We start from the raw sequence: 20080 nt of genomic DNA on the forward strand, positions 1-20080 counted from the left end.
GCTTGTTTATATTTAAGTTATTCTGCAGTCCCTCTATTTCATCAGCAAGGAAAAGGAGATGGATTTTCTTCCTTGTGTGGAGAACAGGCTGGGGCTTGCAGCCCGGTCAGAAATCCAGAGCCTCCTGAGACCCCCTGGAGCCCTTCCAGAGCTGCCGGAGCCTTGTCAGAGCCTGTGGAGCCCTGTCAAACCCGCTGGAGAGCCCTCAGAGCCCCGTCAGCCCCTCAGAGCCCGTCGGGCCCCGCTGTGAGCTCTGTCACCCCTCACAGCCCCCGCTGTCCCCGCTGTGAGCCCTGTCACCCCTCACAGCCCCGCGCTGTCCCCGCTGTGAGCCCTGTCCCCCCTCACAGCCCCGCGCTGTCCCCGCTGTGAGCCCTGTCCCCCCTCACAGCCCCGCGCTGTCCCCGCTGTGAGCCCTGTCACCCCTCACAGCCCCGCGCTGTCCCCGCTGTGAGCCCTGTCCCCCCTCACAGCCCCGCGCTGTCCCCGTTGTGAGCCCTGTCACCCCTCACAGCCCCGCGCTGTCCCCGCTGTGAGCCCTGTCACCCCTCACAGCCCCGCGCTGTCCCCGCTGTGAGCCCTGTCACCCCTCACAGCCCCGCGCTGTCCCCGTTGTGAGCCCCCTGTCCCCCCTCACAGCCCCCGCTGCTCCGGGCCGTGCCCAGCTCGCCCCGCCCGCCCGCCGTTCCCATGCCGACGGGACGCTCCGCCCCCCGCCGGCGCTCCGCCGCCGCCATTGGTTGCGCTAAACTCGGCCCCGCCTCTCCCCGCCCGCCGTTGGCCGCGCGGCCGCCGCAGCGCGCGGGGGCCGGCAGCGGGGCGGGTCGCGCAGGCGCGGTGCTGTTATTGTTCCGCGGTGCCGCCGCCTGGCCCGGCTGCCGCGGCCGCCATCGCCATCGCCATGCCGGTGAGATGCGGGGGGGACGCGGGGTGCGGCCCCCGGGGCCGTCCGGGCACTGCGCACCGCTGCCCGCCGCGCCCGGGGTTCGCAGAGCCCGTCGGCTCCGTGCCCATGTGCGCGCGGGAGGCGCGGGGCGGGCGGTGCCTGTCAGGCCGAGGGGGCCGGGGGTGATGAGGGGCGGCGGCGGCACCTTGGCAGCGGGGAGCGGCGGTCCGGCCGCCCCGGAGGGTCCCGTCCCGTATCCCGGGGGCTCGTGGTGACACCTGCATCCCGCTCCCGGTTTTGGCTGGCGCCTCGTGTGCCGTCCCTCCCCCGCCCAAGCGGGGCTGAGCCGCTCTCTGCGTTCAGCAGGACGCAGAAGCCGCTGCTGAGGCCTGAGAGGAATGGGGGCAGGTGGCAGCTGCAGGGAGAGGCGCTTGGAAAGGGTTTGTTTCGGCTTGACAGCCAGCGTAGCTGCTCTTGGAGCGGTTAAACGCTCAGCTGCAGCACCTCTAGTCCACGGGAGTGTCTCTTAACTACATTCATCATCCGTGCTTCGAAATTTGTTTTGGTAACTACATGAAAGAAAATGAATGTGAGGTTTTATAATACAACATTCAGGTGTTCTAAAGGATTAAATTTAAGCATGTATACTGAGGGTTGTAATTAGAATGAATTCCCTTCAGCCAGCACTCCCTGGTATCTGGTTCTGTGCTCTGAGGGGTTTGAGAGTGTATAGTCAGTGTTACTGAAAAAGAATGTCGTGGGTGCACTGAATTCCAGCAAACTTCTTGCAGATTGCAAGGTGAAATTGATTCTTGAAAAAAATTCTTAGATGATGTTGAATGTGAAATGCGCAAGGTTTACTCATTCAGTTTCCATGTTGGCCAACCAAAGAAGATCCCATTGCCTGAATAAGTGTGTTATTCTCTCAGCTTTAATTATAAACTGGTCCTAGTTTTAAATTCCCAAGTTCATGATCCTCTGGAGATGTAGTTGCCCAAGCTGATTCAAGAGTATTTGTGCTTAAACACACAGTAGTTATGAGGCTGTGGCATAGGTTGTCCAGAGCAGCTATGCTTGTCTAATCCCTGGAAGTGTTCAAGGCCAGGCTGGAGCAGCCTGCTCCAGTGGAAGGTGTTTCTGCCCATGGCAGGGAGTGAAACTGGATTTCTTGCACCCCAGACCTTTCTGTGATTCTATGTTCACACTGGTGTTACAGGCTGTGTATTTTTGTTTGAATGATTACAGATTAACAAGGCTGAGAAGCCGGACAGGCCGGAGAGCTGTGACAATGTCAAGGTGGTTGTGCGCTGCCGGCCTCTCAATGACCGGGAGAAGGCCACGGGCTACAAAATGGCAGTGAACGTGGATGAGATGAGGGGAACCATCACTGTCCACAAAACTGACTCATCCAATGAGCCTCCCAAGACATTCACATTTGACACAGTGTTTGGACCAGACAGTAAACAGCTGGATGTCTATAATTTAACAGCGAGACCAATTATTGATTCTGTCCTAGAGGGATACAATGGTAAGTCCCTTGTTGTAAGGGAAGGATCCCATCCTGTCTCCTGTCCTTTGCCTTGTTAACGTTCCTGCTGATCTTGTGTAAGGGAGTTTCACCTTCTGAGGGCTGTAGCCTGAGATCATTTCTGTTGTGGCCTCTAACTTAAAATAGCCTGAAGGCACTGGCTGTTCTGAGTGCTCCGTGGTTGTTCCCACTGCTGTCATTAAGAGTGGTAGATGGGTGATGAAGGAGACTCCTCTGAGGTCATTTAGCTGCATGTTGTTATCCTTTATCCTCTCTTTGCAAAAGATACGTACTTATCTCATTATCAGGATTCTCAGCAGCTCCTCACTGTACAATTTCAGTACCCAGTGGAACTGAAGTGTACTAGCATTCCATGCTTTAGTCACTCTGCACTTTTAAAACAAGCTGACTTTTTATTAGACATCTTGCAGGCTGGATTAAGCAGCAGATAGGTGCTGTTTGCCCAGCATTTCTGTTACTCCATCCTTGTATTTCAGTACCTACTGGAGTGGGTGGAAAGTTTTAACTCCATGAAAATAGAGGTGTTTGGTGCTATCAGGCTAAGAAGGGATGAAGTAAAACTGCAGTTAGAGTTTAGAGAAGACTCAACTTCTTAAAGTTTGTTCTTTTATCTTATCCTTCAGGTACTATTTTTGCATATGGGCAGACTGGAACAGGCAAAACCTTCACCATGGAGGGGGTCCGAGCAGTTCCTGAGCTCAGAGGCATCATTCCCAATTCCTTTGCCCATATATTTGGTCACATTGCCAAGGCAGAGGGGGACACAAGGTAAATGCCTTCCCTTGACTGCTTCTGTTTTTGTTTTCGGTTTTTAACGTGAATCCGTGTGTAGCAGGGGCCTGACCTTGACAATGACAACAGAAATGGTCCTTCTCCCAAGATGAAAGGCTGCTACTTAGGCAGTTCTTGAGGGACAGCAGGACTGTGTTGGTATTTCAGTGTTTTCTCTGCATTCTGTGACTGTGTTTGTGGGACTTTAGCAAGTGTTTTGCTAAGTGAACTACCCAGCTGTTCATCTGCAGGTTTTTAGTTCGTGTTTCTTACCTGGAAATTTACAATGAGGAAGTGCGGGACCTGCTGGGAAAGGACCAGACACAGAGGTTAGAGGTGAGCCTCCTCTTCTGAATGTGCTGTTTGTTTTGAGTCAGAGCAATATTCTGTTTTCAAGTTCAGAAAAGCACTTGCTGGGAAGTGGGAGGTTGGGCTCCTCAGCAGTTCTCTTTCCTTTGCAGTGCAATAGCTGGGTGTCACTGCTGGCTTCCTTAAATCTCTTCCACTTGGTCAGTTGCACAAATTGGCTGTTCCACCTGAGGCAGTTTCATACCTGCAGTTCTACCCTGAATGCCCCTCAGCAGTCCTGAGAATTGGAGACTGGGATTTAAAATCCTGTCTTTACAGAGGAAAACTGTAGCATATTGTCATGCATGAGTCTTTATTCCTTGTCTGCTCTAAGTGGAGTGTTCTATGTGCAAGCCAGAAAATGGAGGAGTAAACCATTATACTGTTACAGTATCTTTAGAATTGCTGTGGGGGATCTCCTAGGGATGCTCAGTCTGAACTGTTTCTCCCTTAGGTGAAAGAGAGACCTGATGTGGGAGTTTATATCAAAGACCTTTCAGCTTATGTTGTAAACAATGCAGATGATATGGACAGAATCATGACTCTGGGCCACAAGAACCGTACGTAGCCTTGCTGTGGGCAGGTTTATAGCTCAGACAGAGTAAAGGTCTGGTTGCCAGACCACAGTAGGAGGTCCTAGTTCTGTTTCTGGGAATAGTGTTTGGCTGAACAGAACAAAAAGGGGATCTCCTCCCAAGCCCCTTTAGTGCAGGGCCAGGAAAAGAAGGCTGTGCTTCCCACATTGGCCAGTGCCAGTGGGGATCAGCAAAGGGAGGATGAAATGAGGGCAGTCAGTGTTGTCAGAACTGCTTGTGTATCTCTTGGTCCTTTTTCCACTTCAGTTCTGATCAGGATGAACATCAGCCCTGTGCTGCAAGTGGGAGGTAATTTATGTGCTGGAAGACTTCTTAGTTAAGCTCAGATTATTTAATGACTTAAAGTTCTGATTCCTGTTGCCCTTGGCATGGATTGCTGTGTTCTTATTTCCCAAAATACAACTGTTTTCAGGGATCTGCTATGAACCCCTTAAGCTATTGATCTGTAAACAGATGAGGACATTGGCTGGTCTTGGGAGTCTGTGGTTGTCTTAGAGCTGTAGCAGGCTGCAGGACCTTCTAGTCCAGGCTGGAAGTGTACTGCAACTTCAGTGCCCAAGAACAGACTTTGCTGCTGAGTCTGAGCATCCCTCTGCCATCTTCTGAAATATAGGGTTGGGTAAAGAGGTGGGATTGAGTCTCCTCAGAGAGCAGGAAGAGTTAGAAGAAGATGTGATTAACTCTGAAGACATCACTGTTTTTTTTCTCTGTTGAAAGGTTCTGTTGGTGCCACCAACATGAACGAGCACAGCTCTCGCTCGCACGCCATCTTCACGATCACCATCGAGTGCAGCGAGAAGGGCGTGGATGGGAACATGCACGTGCGCATGGGCAAGCTGCACCTCGTTGACCTTGCTGTGAGTAGGACCAGCCAGCTCTTTGGCAAGACACTTGCTTTGGGTTGTGGAGGTTTTTCCAGAGGGTGGTGACCACGTTGTTCATCACTTGCAGGTTCCTTCCCTCAGTGTCACACTTTGAACCATGTAATTGTGCTGGTAAAACATGGCTTTAGCCCAAGATTTACACTGAGGTACCTTTCCTTGGGGAGGATGCAAAAAAAGTGAGACTAAAGGCATTCAACTTACTTAAATGCATTTTAACTTATTTACATGATGTGTATATAGGATGCTCTATGATTTACATGATGTGTATATAGGATGCTCTATGAAACTCTTTAAAATAATTGCAGTGTTGCTGTTTGCTCTTTCTCTGCTGATAGGAAGGGCTGTAGATGGCAGTTGGCAGCTCCAGCTGGGGTGCCTTTTAACTGCTGACTGACTTCTCATAACATTTTTGTTCATGGGGAGGAGAATCTCCATTTTCCCAGCTGCATTGCTTTAAGCAATCCAGAATTTCCTGGCACTGAAGGCTTCTATTAAAGACTTGTTTGCCTTGTCTCTTTAACAATGTCTGTGATACTTAACCAGGTTCTCTAATAATGGATGAAGTGGTTAGTGACATGACTGCTAGCAAGGTTTCACATGTAGCTGATCCTGTTTGGAGGGAGATGTATTAGGGGATCTGTTTTAATTCCTGCTTCATGTTCCCTTTGCAGGGTTCTGAAAGACAGACAAAAACTGGAGCCACAGGGCAGAGACTGAAGGAAGCCACTAAGATCAACCTCTCCCTCTCCACGCTGGGCAATGTTATCTCTGCCCTGGTGGATGGCAAGAGCACCCACGTGCCCTACCGTAACTCCAAACTCACCCGGCTGCTGCAGGACTCCCTGGGGGGCAACTCCAAAACCATGATGGTGAGCCAAGAGATGCCCTTTCCACTTCCAGCTATTGGGCTGCATTTTTGCAGGGATAGCATAGTGACTTGAACAGCCTGACATTTACCTCACTAATCCTAAGCTGTTTGCAGCTTAGAGAACCTTCTGTGTGCATCTCTTTCTATCTTTTCTCTTTGCCTCTGTATGGTGAGGTTCTAAACACAGCACATGGGTACATACATGCATGAGATCAAACAGAGCCTGTGCTTGGGTAGTCAAAAGTGGCTTCAGTGTAGGAGCAGCAGGAAAGCTTGGGTGAGAGCAGCAGTGTGATACTGTCAGAGCTGAGGCTGGGTTCCTGCAGTGCCTTGTGCTGGGTCTGACACTGTCATCCACGTGTTGCAGTGTGCAAACATTGGACCAGCAGACTACAACTACGATGAGACCATCAGCACTCTCAGGTATGCAAACAGAGCCAAGAACATAAAGAACAAGGCCAGGATTAACGAGGATCCCAAGGATGCTATGCTCCGCCAGTTCCAAAAGGAAATTGAAGAGCTTAAGAAAAAACTGGAAGAAGGTGAGACTGTCCTTCCCCCTTGTGTTCCTCTCTGCGCTATGCTTGTTCTGTTTGAATGGGAACATTCAATGGGAACTTGAATATGTGTCAGATGAGGTTGGCTGCTGGCGCAGGTTGCTGTTCTGCTTTTGTTTGCCCTGCTGGATGCCAGGGGAGGTGTCTAAGGCTGCTCGTGGGGGTCCAGCTTTCCCACTAGGTGGCACTTGGCACTAGGGTGAGTGGTGGCCTCCAGGCTGGGATCAGTGTGCCCAGGTTTTCCTGGGTTTCCCTAGCAAGCACAGCTGACATGGTATAGGGAATTAAACTGAACTGTAACAACAGATCACACTTCTTCTCTGACTGGGGAAGGAGGGATGCATTTATCAAAGGAAAATTGAACAAAATTTGTGGAGCTGGATTTCTAAGCACTGTAGAGCAACAAGAAGCCTCTTTAAGACATGTAACTTATTGCCTCATGTCTCTTACTAGTCCATCAATATGGAGTGACCCTGCTAGAGGGATGCTGCTAAACAGTGACCAGGTGTCACAACATCTCTCTCCAGAGGTACTCGCAGAACAGCAGAAACTCCAGTGTGATTTGCTGTTTGTGTCTGCCCCATTCAGGAGAAGCAGGAAGTGGTCAGTAATGCTTCTTTCTTTTTATTTCCTCTGAGATGGAAGTGTAAGGTGGAAGAGAAGGTATAGTAGAATCCTGCTAGGAAAATTTCATAGCTTCAACTGTGCAAAGATGCTCTGTTTTCCATAAAAAGTGGTCTCTTGAACTTTATACATTCACACTGACATCACAGCATTCAGTTGCTTATCTTGATTTTCCTGAAGTTTCCTGAGCCATGACAAGCTGTCTGATTGTGCAACAGCTAAGGACTTCTGCAAGTATTTATAAGTTGATGTCAGGCAATACTGTGTTTGGATAAATGCTTCTGTCAGAATAACAAGCTGATATGAGGTGAAGGAAAGCTTTTGATAAAAACCCACTCTTTTCTTCTAGGGGAAGAGATCTCCGGTTCTGAAACCAGCGATTCTGAGGAGGAGGATGACGATGGGGAGATTGGAGAGGAGAAGCGGAAGAAACGGCGGGGTAAGGCAGCAGAGATTCCTGTCAGTGCCACCAGTGTCCTCTTACCCACAGGCTGCTGTAGGAGGTGTAGCCAGAGCCAGGCAGGGACTAGAGCAATTGTGAGATGTCCTATGCCGCTGCAATTATCATGCCTCTCCTAGAAACCAAGGCCTTTGGTGCCGTGTGTCAGAGGGACAGCTCCAGAGCTGTGTAGTTCCTGCTTCCACTCGGGTTAGCTGTTGTGTAGTACCTGCTTCCACTTGGGTAGCTGTGCTTGTCCTGACGTCATCTCTGTGGTGGCTCCCTGGGTGCCGCAAGGTGGCTGCGTATGGCTTGTGGTGGTGTGGAACTTCCCCTGCTTACAGAGGTGGGAGGAAGAAGACACCAAAGATCATTTGTAGGCAGGTGTGGTTTTTATAGCCATGGGTATGATTGGAGGGGAATTCTGGCTGTGGTTTAGGCAAAGGATTCATCTGTCTTGCAGATCTTCAGTAATTGACTCTACTGGTGTCCTATTTTATGTTGATAGAGGGAAAACTTGACCTTTGGGTGTCTTTGTGCTGACTGAAAAGCTTGATGGAGCTGCACATGCTTTTTTTGGGAGCAGTCTGAAAATCCCATGGTGGAGTTTCCTTTGTCCCACATCAGTGTTAAACTGCTGTGTATAATCTAAACTCCGGGGAATGTTGCTGAACCTGGAGCTGCAGGTCACTATACCATGGGATGCTGTGGCTTCTTGGGAGCTTGCTTTTCTCCTAGAACCCTGCTGGTAATTCCTCATGGATAGCAGAGAAATCAAACCCATTGCTACATCCCAGCTTCCAGCTTCTCTACTAAACTTATTTTGACATTCAAAATGCCTTCCTGTCCTGAAGCACCCACATCTGTTGAAAAAAATTTCTATTAAAGCATTCCTGTTTTGAGGTGTGCTCTTCATTTTGGTGTCTGTCCAAGTAGGCTTAAATTACTTTTGCCATGCCTTTGGTGATAGCTGTAACAAGTTCATTTTTCACCTTTTGGTTATTTCTAGAAGTGGAAAGCTTGACTACTGTCTCCAAATGTCCTGCCCAAATCTCCTCCCAAGAGGAGACCACCTTCACAGTGCTGCTTGGAAGGAGTAGAGGGTGAATAACTGACTTATTCAACTCCCAGACAAGTTACTCTAGTTAAGTTCCCTGAGGGAGCTGCTTCACAGGAGTACACACTGACTGTCCCTGTGTAAGCTGATTCTGCCTTCCAGAGTGAGAAGTACACATTGCCATGTGTGTAAGACTGGAAAGGATTCATGGTCGCTGAATCCTCTGCTATGGCAAATATCCACAGCCTTCTCCACTATGATCTGGTGTTCTCTGCTGTTGTTGCTTGAAAAGGAAGCTGCCTTGGCATGTTTTAAGCTGTAGTCTGATTAAGATGGGTTTTAACTGAAATGTCTGAGCATGCAGTTTTGTGCTGGGAAATGGTGGCTTTGCAAGCTGAGTCTGGGAGGGATCCTAGCAAGTGCTTCCTAATGGGAACCTCTGCTTTTTTGAACTAGGTTGCTGGCTCTTCTGGGTTTCTTTCCTTCAGAACTAACTTCCCATCTGCATGTTTCTTCCTCTCTGGGTTTTTCTGTGGGACGCGTTTCTGTTTTCCAGGCAGTAGCAGCAGCAGTAGTTCAGACTCCACATGCTCTGTCATAGAGAAACCTCTGGATAAGTCCTTCACTAGTGAGTGGGAGCTCTTAAGTCCTTTAAGCTTTGGCCTTTCCATAATCTGCACACTCCATTTTGCAATGTTGCACTCTTCCCTGCTTTGTCTGTTGGAAAGATAAACCTCAAGGTGTAACTCTGCTAAAGCATGCCTTTCCTTTGCTGCTTCCATGCTTGAAACAGTTACTCAGTGTGCGCATTGTTAGCCAGATATGGGAGAGAATAGGAAACAATGTAGTAGGCTGCTTGAGCAAGATTTAAAGGTAATTGAGAAATAACAGGTTTAAAAAATCCAGTTTGCAGCTTGTGTTAAATGCACCTTTTAAAATACAGGGGGCAAAAATCTGAGCTAAATTTTTACAGATTTGCTACAATATGAATTCATAAAAAGGACTGCTAGATATGTATTCTATATTATATTGGACTCTGCCTTCTCAAAATTAGTGTTGGAGAACAGTCAATCATGAGGCTTATACTGGCAGAGAAAATGTGGCAGTGCTTGGTTGATTTGCTTTATTTTTGCAGATACTTTAAAAAATATCCTTGGTGGTTGGGGTTTAAGTGCCCCATAATACTAAGCTCTTGATCTCTGTGGGACTTAGTTCAGAGGAACAGGAGATCCAGATTTTGATCTAGTAGTAAGGAAAGTCTGGGCTACTCCTGGGCAGAGAGGTCACTGTGCCTGTAAAAACCTATAGTCAGTGAGAACTGAGGAAACAAATCACATCTTGGGACTTGGCTTTTGGGGACTTCACCTGGTGTTTTTATCCTGGACAGAAGCACTCCACTCTCCTCCCTGTGTGGAGAGACCCTGGAAAGTATTGCTGTGTAGTTCACTCCCTTTTACTCTGTTAGTGGAGAGCCTCAGCTCAGAGAAGGGTGGTAGCAGGGTTAGAGAGAACACAGCCCAGGGAGACCCTTGGTGGATCCTATGACTGTAGCCTGGGAATTCCAATTGCTTCAATCCTGCTCCTTAAAGCTTGCTTGGAACCTGTTTTATTTGGATGAGGACAGTTAATAGCAAACTGCTGATGTGTCAGCAGGTGCATGAGCCCATCTCCTGCAGCTTTGGAGACAGCTCTGCAGGGGAAGTTGTGCTGGGCTTTTGGCATTTGGGATAAGTGTAGCTTTTTGTGGTTTGGGATATTAACTGTCCTCTAGTGTGACCCTCCTGCATGTGGTGTCTTTCATTATCCCTTTCCTATCCTGCCTTTTCTGTTGCACTTGCTTGAATAACCAAAAGTGGCTCTATACCTCTATGGAAGCACCAGTTACTGCAAATTAACCTACTAATCCCCTGTGTAATTACATGGAGAAATCTTGTGTTGAGACTCCCTGTGTGCAACTGTCTTGTATCTTGCAAAGAATTGGCTTGGAAATCTTGGTTAAAACTTAGAACATGTATTCTGGATGCTAATATTTTTAGGTAATATAATAGAATTGGCTCTCTTGAGTGTGGGGAGCATTAAGTTAATTGAAGGAGAAATCCACCCCTTTTAACTGTTTCTTAGGTCATGATCCTTGCAGCTGGCTCCTAATGTTGTGTTTAGATCCAGCATTGCATTGAATGGGCAGAAGAATGCATGAGTGAGCTGAAGAATATCCTGGATTTGCAAAGCACTCTGAAGCACAGACACATTCTCTGCTTTAGCATAACATGATGCATTAGTGTTTGCTCTAATAGAGGAGTTTTTAGTTATGATTCTCATATTTTCTACCTTAGAAACGTGAATATGAAATCTGTTGTTTGTTCTGGTGCTGATGATCTTTGTCCAAAATGATCAAAGCAATAACATTTTCTCTCCTCCTCTTTTCATGTGTTTGCTGCCTCTCTGCGATTTGCTTTCTACTTCCTCTTAATGCAAGATCAAGCAGGTTGGTGTAATTGATTTTCACCTCCTTACATTTGCAAAGCTTGTAAAATGATCTTACAACTTGCTTCACTTCACCTTTTTCTCTTAAACTGAGAATATATAGATCTGTGTCCTAGTAGTAAGAAGCCTTTATCTGGCTTATCTCATATGATGGGCTCTGTATAGCACTTCCAGAAAGCTTCTTACTTAAAGGCTAATTAGTGAGAGATTTTTGCACCACAAGCCCAGAAAGAAGTGCTGATTATCTGATTCTGAAGTGGAGCAGATGGCAATGAAGATGTTTGCTGTAGTGGTGAAGTCCTTGCCTTGCAATGAAATTAATTAAAGCTCTTGTGCACATGAAGAACTGAATGTGCAGATGTGAAAATATGTTCATGCATGTTTACATATGCAGGACACTTTGCTGGAGTGTTTGTGTATAATGTGTATATGATTATAAACAAAATACATGTATATAAATGAAGCTGACTATTTTGAAGACTGGAGAAGCCTTTTGCTGAACAGCTTCCTTGACTGTGTTCTGACTGTGTGCGTTGTGTCACCATGGAAAGCAGTCAGGTGGCAGTCAGTGGCTCCTGCTAGTTTCAAGTACAGCTGGATTCTACAGAGTAGGGTTTTTTCATGTCTAGAAAAGCAAGAAAATTGTGAATTCACTTGTGAATAAATGGATGTTTAGGTGTTGTGGATTTGAGGAAATGCAGTCTTATTCCACATAACCCCCCAGGATCTCTATGTTCACCTGCCTTAGGCACTCCTGGGATTGCAATGAAAGTTGGCTCAAGACTTGCAGAGTGGCTTTCTAGAGAAGCAGCCTCACACTTTGTTTCAAATTTGGGGTGTTTGGGACTGATTCTTGAGGTCAGTAGGTTCAGTGAGTTGCTCTGGCCACTCCCTTTGTAGCCCTACAAGATATGGACCTGGTGTGCTGCTGTGGCAGTTCTGTAGTAAAGACACAGCTGATTGAGCCAGAGCCAACCTTGGTACTTTCAAATCTGTGGGTAGTCACTGTTACATAGACCAGATATCATCAAGAAGTTTCTTTAGTTGCCTGATTTTCATAGGGTTGTTCTGAATTTCTCTATTTCCATAATAGTGTTTTCTTAAAAATAGTTACATGCTCACTTTGGAATGGGTAAGCCTGTAAGGATGGCAGTGAATGAGGGGAATGGTAGAGATGCTAATCTGAACTTTGAGTATGTAACTCTTGGTAGCTGAGCTCTTGTAGCTGTGGTTCCTCTGGCTTGATCTGCATTGTTAGAACATCTGGGTTTCCGGATTGGGCTTCTCTTCAGGCAGTGTTCCTTCTCCAGGTGTTCTTTGTATGTTTTATATTTTGGGGGCATTAGGTTCCAGTTCCAGTGATAGTTAGACAGCATTGCTGCTCAGTAGGAGCTGGTGACAACTGGCCAATGCTAAAATGGGATTTGAAGGACTGAGCTTTGCCCATTTTGAAGCTGATACCTAATGAAATTTTTGTTAATTGCAAGTATTGAATCTGAACTTGGAAAAAATGCTGTGATACAGAGGTTGTTTTACTTTTCAGTGAACTAACTTGTTTTCCCCATACCTTTCAAAGGCAAAAAGAAAGTTTCCCCTGATAAGATGGTAGAGATGCAAGCAAAGATTGAGGAGGAGAGAAAAGCTCTTGAAACTAAGCTTGATATGGAAGAAGAAGAAAGAAATAAAGCCAGAGCTGAACTGGAGAAAAGAGAAAAAGACTTGCTCAAAGCTCAGTGAGTACCATGCTCTGAGCAGTTTGTGTGGTTGTGTGGGTTGTTCCTTCCTTAATCATACAAATATTTGGAGATGCATGTAGGATGCCTGTCAAACTTTGCAGAAAGTGAGCACCTTGCTATTGTCAAGGTGAAAGAGCTTATTCTGCTTTGAGAGCATAGAGTATATGGGAAAGACGAACTTTTATCCTTTTGCCACTTCTTTTCTTAACTTTACTCAGTTGTGCAAGATAGCCTAGGAACATAAATTAATCTCCCAGGAGCTGTGGGGAGCAGCAGTACTGCTCTGTAACAGGCCAGGTTTCCTGCAGCACAGCCACAAGCGTGGCATTTTGGGTTAGGGGTGCTCTGTTTTGAAGCCAGAAAGCTGCTAAGGTCACACTGCCCCATGCAAACAGACTGCTCCAGCAGCAGCCAGCATCCCTGCTTTGCACTTCAGCAGCTGCCTTGATCTCTGTTCACTCCCCTCTATTTCAGCTGCTGCCTCTGGGCATTGCTGTGCTGGCAGGGCCCTTTTGGGCAGAGGGTGCCTTGAGTAGCCTGGGGATGTCACTGGGTGCTTGCAGCCCCTCACAGAGGTCACTTGCTGTGGGAGGCACTTCTCTGCTGACTTGGTTTTGCTTGAGAGAAAGTGGTGGGAGCTGGAGCTTGAGGAATTTGCTGCTTTCACTTGCACTGCCTCACCCCCAGTTAAACCCTCAGCAGCAGGACAAGTTTTTCCAGCCCTGTCAGTGCTGTCTGGGCTATAAAACCAAGCTGGACCTGATGCCTGCTGAGCCTGGTAGGACAGGAAGTCTCACACCTACCTGTCTGTCTAGGCAGGAGCATCAGTCCCTGTTGGAGAAACTCTCTGCATTAGAGAAAAAGGTGATTGTGGGAGGAGTGGACTTGCTGGCAAAAGCAGAGGAGCAAGAGAAGCTTTTAGAAGAATCAAACATGGAGCTGGAGGAGCGAAGGAAGAGAGCGGAGCAGCTTCGCAAGGAGCTCGAGGAGAAGGAGGTGGGGCTGTCTGTGGCTGTCTGACAGCTGCAATGGCAGGGCACACCAGGATGTGTTACCCAGCTGGGCTCTGCTCTGGGAGCACTGCAGGAGCCACCCCTCCACAGGCCACTTACTGGCTGTGCAGCTCCTGCAGGTCTGAGCCAGCCTGCCTCAGCCAGGCCTCTGTGCTCTTGGCAAATGCTTTGTTTGTTCAAGTAGTTTTTCCTCTTGTTCTTACTGTTGCAGAGAGTTTCTGTCATTGTTAATATGTGTGTGTCTGTGCTAAATGTTGTCCACAGCAAGAACGTTTGGACATTGAGGAGAAGTACACCAACCTCCAGGAGGAAGCACAGGGGAAAACCAAAAAACTGAAGAAAGTTTGGACCATGCTTATGGCTGCAAAGTCAGAGGTTAGTATCTAAAGTCCTCAGCCAGTGATCCTGGGAGGCACTAGAGCTGAGAAGGGTAAGCCATCAGCTTTGTAATGCTGGAAAATGTGCTGTATGTTTAGAAATGTTTTTCTCTATTGTGCATTTCGCTCACATAATTCAAAAATACTAAGTCTGGAGTTGGAGCTGTAGAACAGCATGCTGTAGAGCTGTTCCCCAGGCCAGGCTGAGGAGGGTTATGTGTGACACCTTAAGCTATCAAGAGCTTCAAGGAAAACCACTGATTATTTCTGAAACAAAATGCAAGTTGCTTTTTGGCAGCCCCATGTCCTGCTTTGCTGCAGCCCAGAGGTTTCTCTGCTCTGAGCTGCCTGTCCTTTAGGACTGATGCCCTGGTTACCTCATCCTCAGTCACTGGGGCAGTGTATCTTTGGCTGGTAGCTGGAGCTCCTGTTTCATAAAAAATGCATTTGGTTTTTGGGATCAGAGATTTTCCTTGAAACCTTGCCAGTGATGCAACTTGTCTCATGCTCTTCATCTAGTCTCAGCTGAATCAGCTTGGCAGAAGGCCAGTTTTGGGTATATGAAACTGAGAACTTAATGTTGTTTTCAGCCATCTGAGCTGAAATCTTTCAGACGATTTATTGTTCAGAGATATTCTGGTACTAATAACCAGAATTTGCTTTTGTTTTCCAAAAACCTCATACAGACAAAAGATGCTGTTACCGTGTCTAAAGATAAGTCTGATGCCTCTCAAATGCCTGATTTATTTTCAGATGGCAGATCTACAGCAAGAGCATCAGAGAGAGATTGAGGGGTTGCTGGAAAACATTCGGCAGCTGAGCAGGGAGCTGCGGCTTCAGATTCTCATCATAGACAACTTCATTCCTCAGGACTACCAGGTGAGGGAAAGCACCTGAGCCTGGGGCAGGAGTTGTGCTGTGCTAATTTCAGTTCTCTTGCAGCATATTTTCCTAAAGGCTTATAAAAATAAGAAAACCACACTGACCACATTGTTAACTGGTATATTCACTCTGTGCCCATGCAGTGGGTCTGTTCAAAGTCTTTTTTTTCCCCACTAGCTTGAAGTTGTGCTTCCTATTGTCTGATATTAATACAAAGACCGGATTTTTAAATCTTTGACATTCTTTGTGACTCCAGTATACAGAAAATTCACAATGAGCTTAAATATAATGCACACTATTTAATGGGAAAAGGGAAATTCTTTTTATAGTTTTCATTTATTCTGTATTACAGTGTTTGCTTACTGCTGTCTTGATGGTATTGGCATAATGGAAACACTGCTTTAGGGGGCTCTCCAGTAGATACCATTTGGGAGTGGTATTTTTCTCTTCTGTAGACTTTAGGGTATAAATGGGGGTGGTTTTTGCTCAGGATATAGCTATCCTGATAGGAGCAACTTATAAGGAATCAAGACTGTTCTCAAGCAGCTTGCTCAGGCCTTAGGATGTCTGTTCTGGAAAGTGCACCTGGAGGGTAGATTGTGCAAGTCTAACACACACTGTCCTGACTCCTTTGCAGGAAATGATTGAGAACTACGTTCACTGGAATGAAGACATAGGAGAGTGGCAGCTGGTAAGAGTGGCTGCCTGGCTTGTGTACAAGTTAATGTTGGTATGAGCTTCTGAGGGGTTTAACTGAGCCCAGGAAGAAGCTGCTGAAGCTGCAGTCAGTTTCACTGTGAACAGTGGACTTTGCTAACAAACCTTTATTTCTGCTTACAGAAATGTGTTGCATATACAGGAAACAACATGAGGAAACAGACACCTGTCCTGGATAAAAAAGAGAAAGATGTGAGTGACTGTTGAATTCATTGAACTGTACAGGCCCAAGTCCTGCCTGAGATTGCTGCTCTGTATTTAGAGCCAAACTGTCCAATCTCAATTTTCTTTTCTTTTGAAGATATGAGTCTTTGAGTATCATGAAAGCATCATTGACGAGTGCATAAAATTATTCTGATGACTTCATCTTATGAGATTTTTCTGGTGTTTTTCTAGCCCTTTGAAGTGGACCTTTCCCATGTTTACTTAGCCTACACTGAAGAAAGCTTGAGACAATCTCTGATGAAGCTGGAGAGGCCGAGAACTTCAAAAGGAAGATCAAGGCCCAAGACAGGGAGAAGGTGAAGAACTCTGGGGTATTTATATGCAATGAGGGATTTACCCAAGGGAAGGCTGAAGTTTGTATATGCAAACTTACCACAAGTCTTCAAACATTTGCTTAATGAAAAGGCAAAGGACAAAATTTTTGCATGGTATAGTTCAGTATTGCCAGGTGTGACAGAACCAAGTCTCTTTAGCACACTAAATCTTGTCCAGAAAGACTTGTCTAGGGATTTACTGGTGTTCTTTTGCTGCATTCTCCTCTTCCAGCTCCTTGCTTTATTTTGCTGCGTTTGGTGGTCCAGTTTGACCCAATCTGGCACAGTGCAGACACTGGTACCAGTGGAGAGGAGAGGGCTGTTGGGGGAGAGTTCAGCATATGCTTTCTTGTGCTTTTTGTTTGGTTGGTTTTGCTTATGGAGAAGTCATGTCATGTAGTTTTGACTTTAAATGTGGCTGGTCCCTGTCTTTCCTAGACAGCATAATGATGTGTGTGTGGTGTTGTTTTTCCCTTTCCTTTCTGCTCTCCAAACAGAAAACGCTCGGCCAAGCCAGGAGCTGTCATTGACTCCCTGCTGCAGTAGTGTCACCTGGTCAGAATTCCTGTAAAAATCAGTGAGTGTATAAGGTTTGGCCAGAATATGGAATTCAAGAGATGGCACAGTTTGACATGGCTATCATTTTTTTATTTAAAAAAATGTATTTTTCCTTAGTTGCCTGTATATTGTATGTTATATTAACATAATATTAAAATGGTATGTATGATTGATGGTTGTGAAATTCCATGTATTAAGTGTGTTGTGCAGGGAAACTTGTTGGTAATCCTTGTTGAAATGTATAGAAAATAGGGTTCTAGATGTGTGTTTAAGTGCTAGATGTGTTAGTTCAAAACAGTTAATGAAATCCTGAAATTAAGGCTGGTAAATCTGACTTATGCCATGCTTTGCACATAACTGGCAGCTTTCACTGTTGTCCTCTGTTGCACTGATCTGTGTTTGAATGTAGTTGCTGCAAACCTTTAAGAGCATCAAATCTTTTTATTTAATATTCCTCACTGTGGCTGTTAACACACTGTGTTATGTGTTGGATACACAGTCCTTTTCCCTTTTTGCTGTACAGAGAAAGTAGCTGGGTAGGAAAAACCATGAACACATGAGATTGCTGAAAAGGGACCATGGGTGTCTAATAGTTCTTTTATTTTTATCAGTTTGTTTGTGATCTGCTGGCACTGTGGAGAATGAGACCTTGGATATTAAGGCAGAAGAGAGCTTTTTTCCTTCTTTTAAGGTTGTGTTACTTTGGCAGCTTTCTATGCTTCAGGGTTGGTATTTTTGTGAGTAGTCTTGTAATCTGAACAGCTGAGATGCTTTAAGGAGGGTGCTGTAATAATGCTTGGTGTCAGCTATGGGGCTGTGGCTCTGTTTCCTCATCCCTGGCTGCAAGGCACTGGGCCACTGAGGATAAATTTGACTCTCCTTTAGTAAAACAGAAGGAATTGTCCAATTTTCCAGAACAATATCCCCATACCTAGCTGGTGCTGTGTTCCTGTGTATACTGTGTTCCTCTCAGGCTGCGCTCTGAGAGGAAAAAATTTTTGGTCTCTGATAATAACCATTTATTTGTGATGGCTGCTCTTTTTATTTGATATTTATGCTGCTAATAGACACATATCACTTTAATATGTTGCTTTTGTGTCACAGAGAAAATGCCTCTCCTTCAGATTGTGTGTGTTTTATAACTCCTCTCATCAGCTGTGGGTGTCTCAGCAGCTCCTGTGCAGGGTGGAGGGATGAGCTGTGACCTCGTCTTAGTTCCTTGAGGATTAAAAGCTGTGATTGCTCACAGGGGAAGTGGAGTCCTTCAGTGTGACAGAAAACAAGGCAGCTCCTCAGGTGTTTTGAGTCCTTGCTAGGGGCCACATCTGCTTTTACCAGAAAGTTCCTGTGAAGTACTTAAAGACATCAAATTCCCTTTCTTTCTGTCATGATGGTTATCTGGAGGTACCTTGGGGTCTGTGACAGGATCTGTAGTAGTTAAAACTGTTCTTGTAAGGACATCTTGCTCTGAAAGATATATTCAGTGCCATTCTAAACAAGTTGTGAGCTTTTTCCTGGTGTTTTTAATGGGTTTTTTTCAGGATCATGACCTGGAAGAACATACTGCCCTCTCTATTGGGGGGAGTGCCACCTGAATTCATACAACATACAGATGCAAACACTAGCATTTGTTTTTTCTAGCCTGTCATTTAGGGGTAAATACTCAGAAACTTTCTTGATTGAAGCTGTAGTTGGTTTTGCTTGTGAAGAGCTGACCTTATCTTAAATGTGCTTGACCAGAGTTGGATTATCTCTTATTACATACATACATACTTCTCATCAAAATATCCAGACTGAAAATGGCTTAAATGCTGCTTAAAGTCTTCCAGTTCTGAGTCCAAGCAGATAGATGCATAGCTGTGGCCTGTACTAGCTCTCAGAACCAGGGATAACTTCTGTTTCCTTTTTGTGTTCTATCTTGTGCTAACATTTCTTGAATGATCTGGTTTTGCAGGAGTTAACCAGAGCTGTGCTTTCAGAAATACCATTAAAAATCCTTTTACCTGACAGGTATCAGTTCCTCCAAGATACTACTGTGAACCATGGCACTCCATTTAAAATATTGAAATATTTAAAATGCTTCAGATGTAAAGGCATGTGATTTACAATTAACATAACAGTCCTGCTGCTGAAAACCTTGGTACTCTGCATGTTTAAATGAGCCTTGGAGCAGGGGTAAACAATAAGTAATTTCTTGTGCACCTTTAATTGGCAGATTGGAGAAACTGGTTACCTCCTGTTGCAGAGGCTTGGAGGACAAATAATTACCTCTGTAAGATGATTTTAAATCAAGTGGAACACTCTCATGGTCATGTGCCCTGTCAGCTGGGCTCACCTGTTAAGTTCTGGGAAGTTTCTTGTAAAACCAGGAGTTTGGCTTGTGGATTTACCACATGGGGCCTCTCTATAGGCCTGCCCATCTGTGAATGTCTCATGGGCCCCTAATGTGTTTTAATAAGGCAAGGACTTTAAAGAGCTTAATACAGCCTTTCGTATTGTGGGTCAGTATGTGCTCTATGATATTTATCAAAATTCATCTTGCATAACATACACTGTGTGTGCTCATCTTTGCATTTGCTAACAGAAGAGTCTCCTCATTCCAAGAACATTGACCTTAACAATGAGATTTTTGCTTAATGTTGTGTAAATGAATTATTTAACTTGTTCCTAATCCTTTAAGAGGAGGGGAAATGGTCCTTAGTGCCTTTTACTGACTACACTGTCTGCACATGTCCAGCTTTCACCTTTCTCCACAGTTCTGCTTAGCCAGGCCTGCATAGAGGGAAAAATTGCTACTGTATAATTTGTCCTTCTGTTTATTGTTTTTTTAACTCTGTTTATTTCTGACTATTTCTTGTTTTATTAATGCTAATTCATTATACTGTATATATCAATATTGTGTCCCTGGAGCATGTTCATACCATGAAATAAAATTCTTGATTCCTAATTCCACCCTGTGTGCATGTTTTCCAAATAACTTTATGCATAGCTTATCTTTTTAACTCAGTTGTGTGAGGAAGGGTGGATGAGGTGCCTCTGTGGCTCTGAGCTGCCCAGCATGCTGGAGAAGCGTTTGGGGTGTGTTGGAGCCTTGTTGCCAAGCCTCAGTGAAGTGAGGAGGGAATGTCAGCCCTGGCTGCTCCCTTTGCAGCTCCAGCATGTCCTTTGGAGTTCCCAGCTTTCAGGAGCATGCCC

General features: G+C 45.7%; 1 protein-coding gene across 1 annotated transcript; it reads left to right on the forward strand.

The window, feature by feature from the left end:
• Positions 1-879: 879 nt before the first annotated feature.
• Positions 880-19832, forward strand: KIF3A (kinesin family member 3A). Its single transcript, XM_058815659.1, has 17 exons — positions 880-907; positions 2132-2414; positions 3059-3203; positions 3458-3542; positions 4009-4114; positions 4868-5007; positions 5706-5903; positions 6270-6444; positions 7433-7522; positions 12640-12796; positions 13615-13795; positions 14077-14187; positions 14943-15068; positions 15709-15762; positions 15912-15980; positions 16185-16309; positions 16825-19832. The coding sequence occupies exons 1-17, from the start codon at positions 902-904 to the stop codon at positions 16871-16873; spliced, it is 2100 nt and encodes a 699-aa protein (XP_058671642.1). The 5' UTR covers positions 880-901; the 3' UTR covers positions 16874-19832.
• Positions 19833-20080: the final 248 nt, after the last annotated feature.

This window comes from Ammospiza caudacuta, chromosome 16 (genome assembly GCF_027887145.1).
Source record: "Ammospiza caudacuta isolate bAmmCau1 chromosome 16, bAmmCau1.pri, whole genome shotgun sequence".
NCBI lineage: Eukaryota > Metazoa > Chordata > Aves > Passeriformes > Passerellidae > Ammospiza > Ammospiza caudacuta.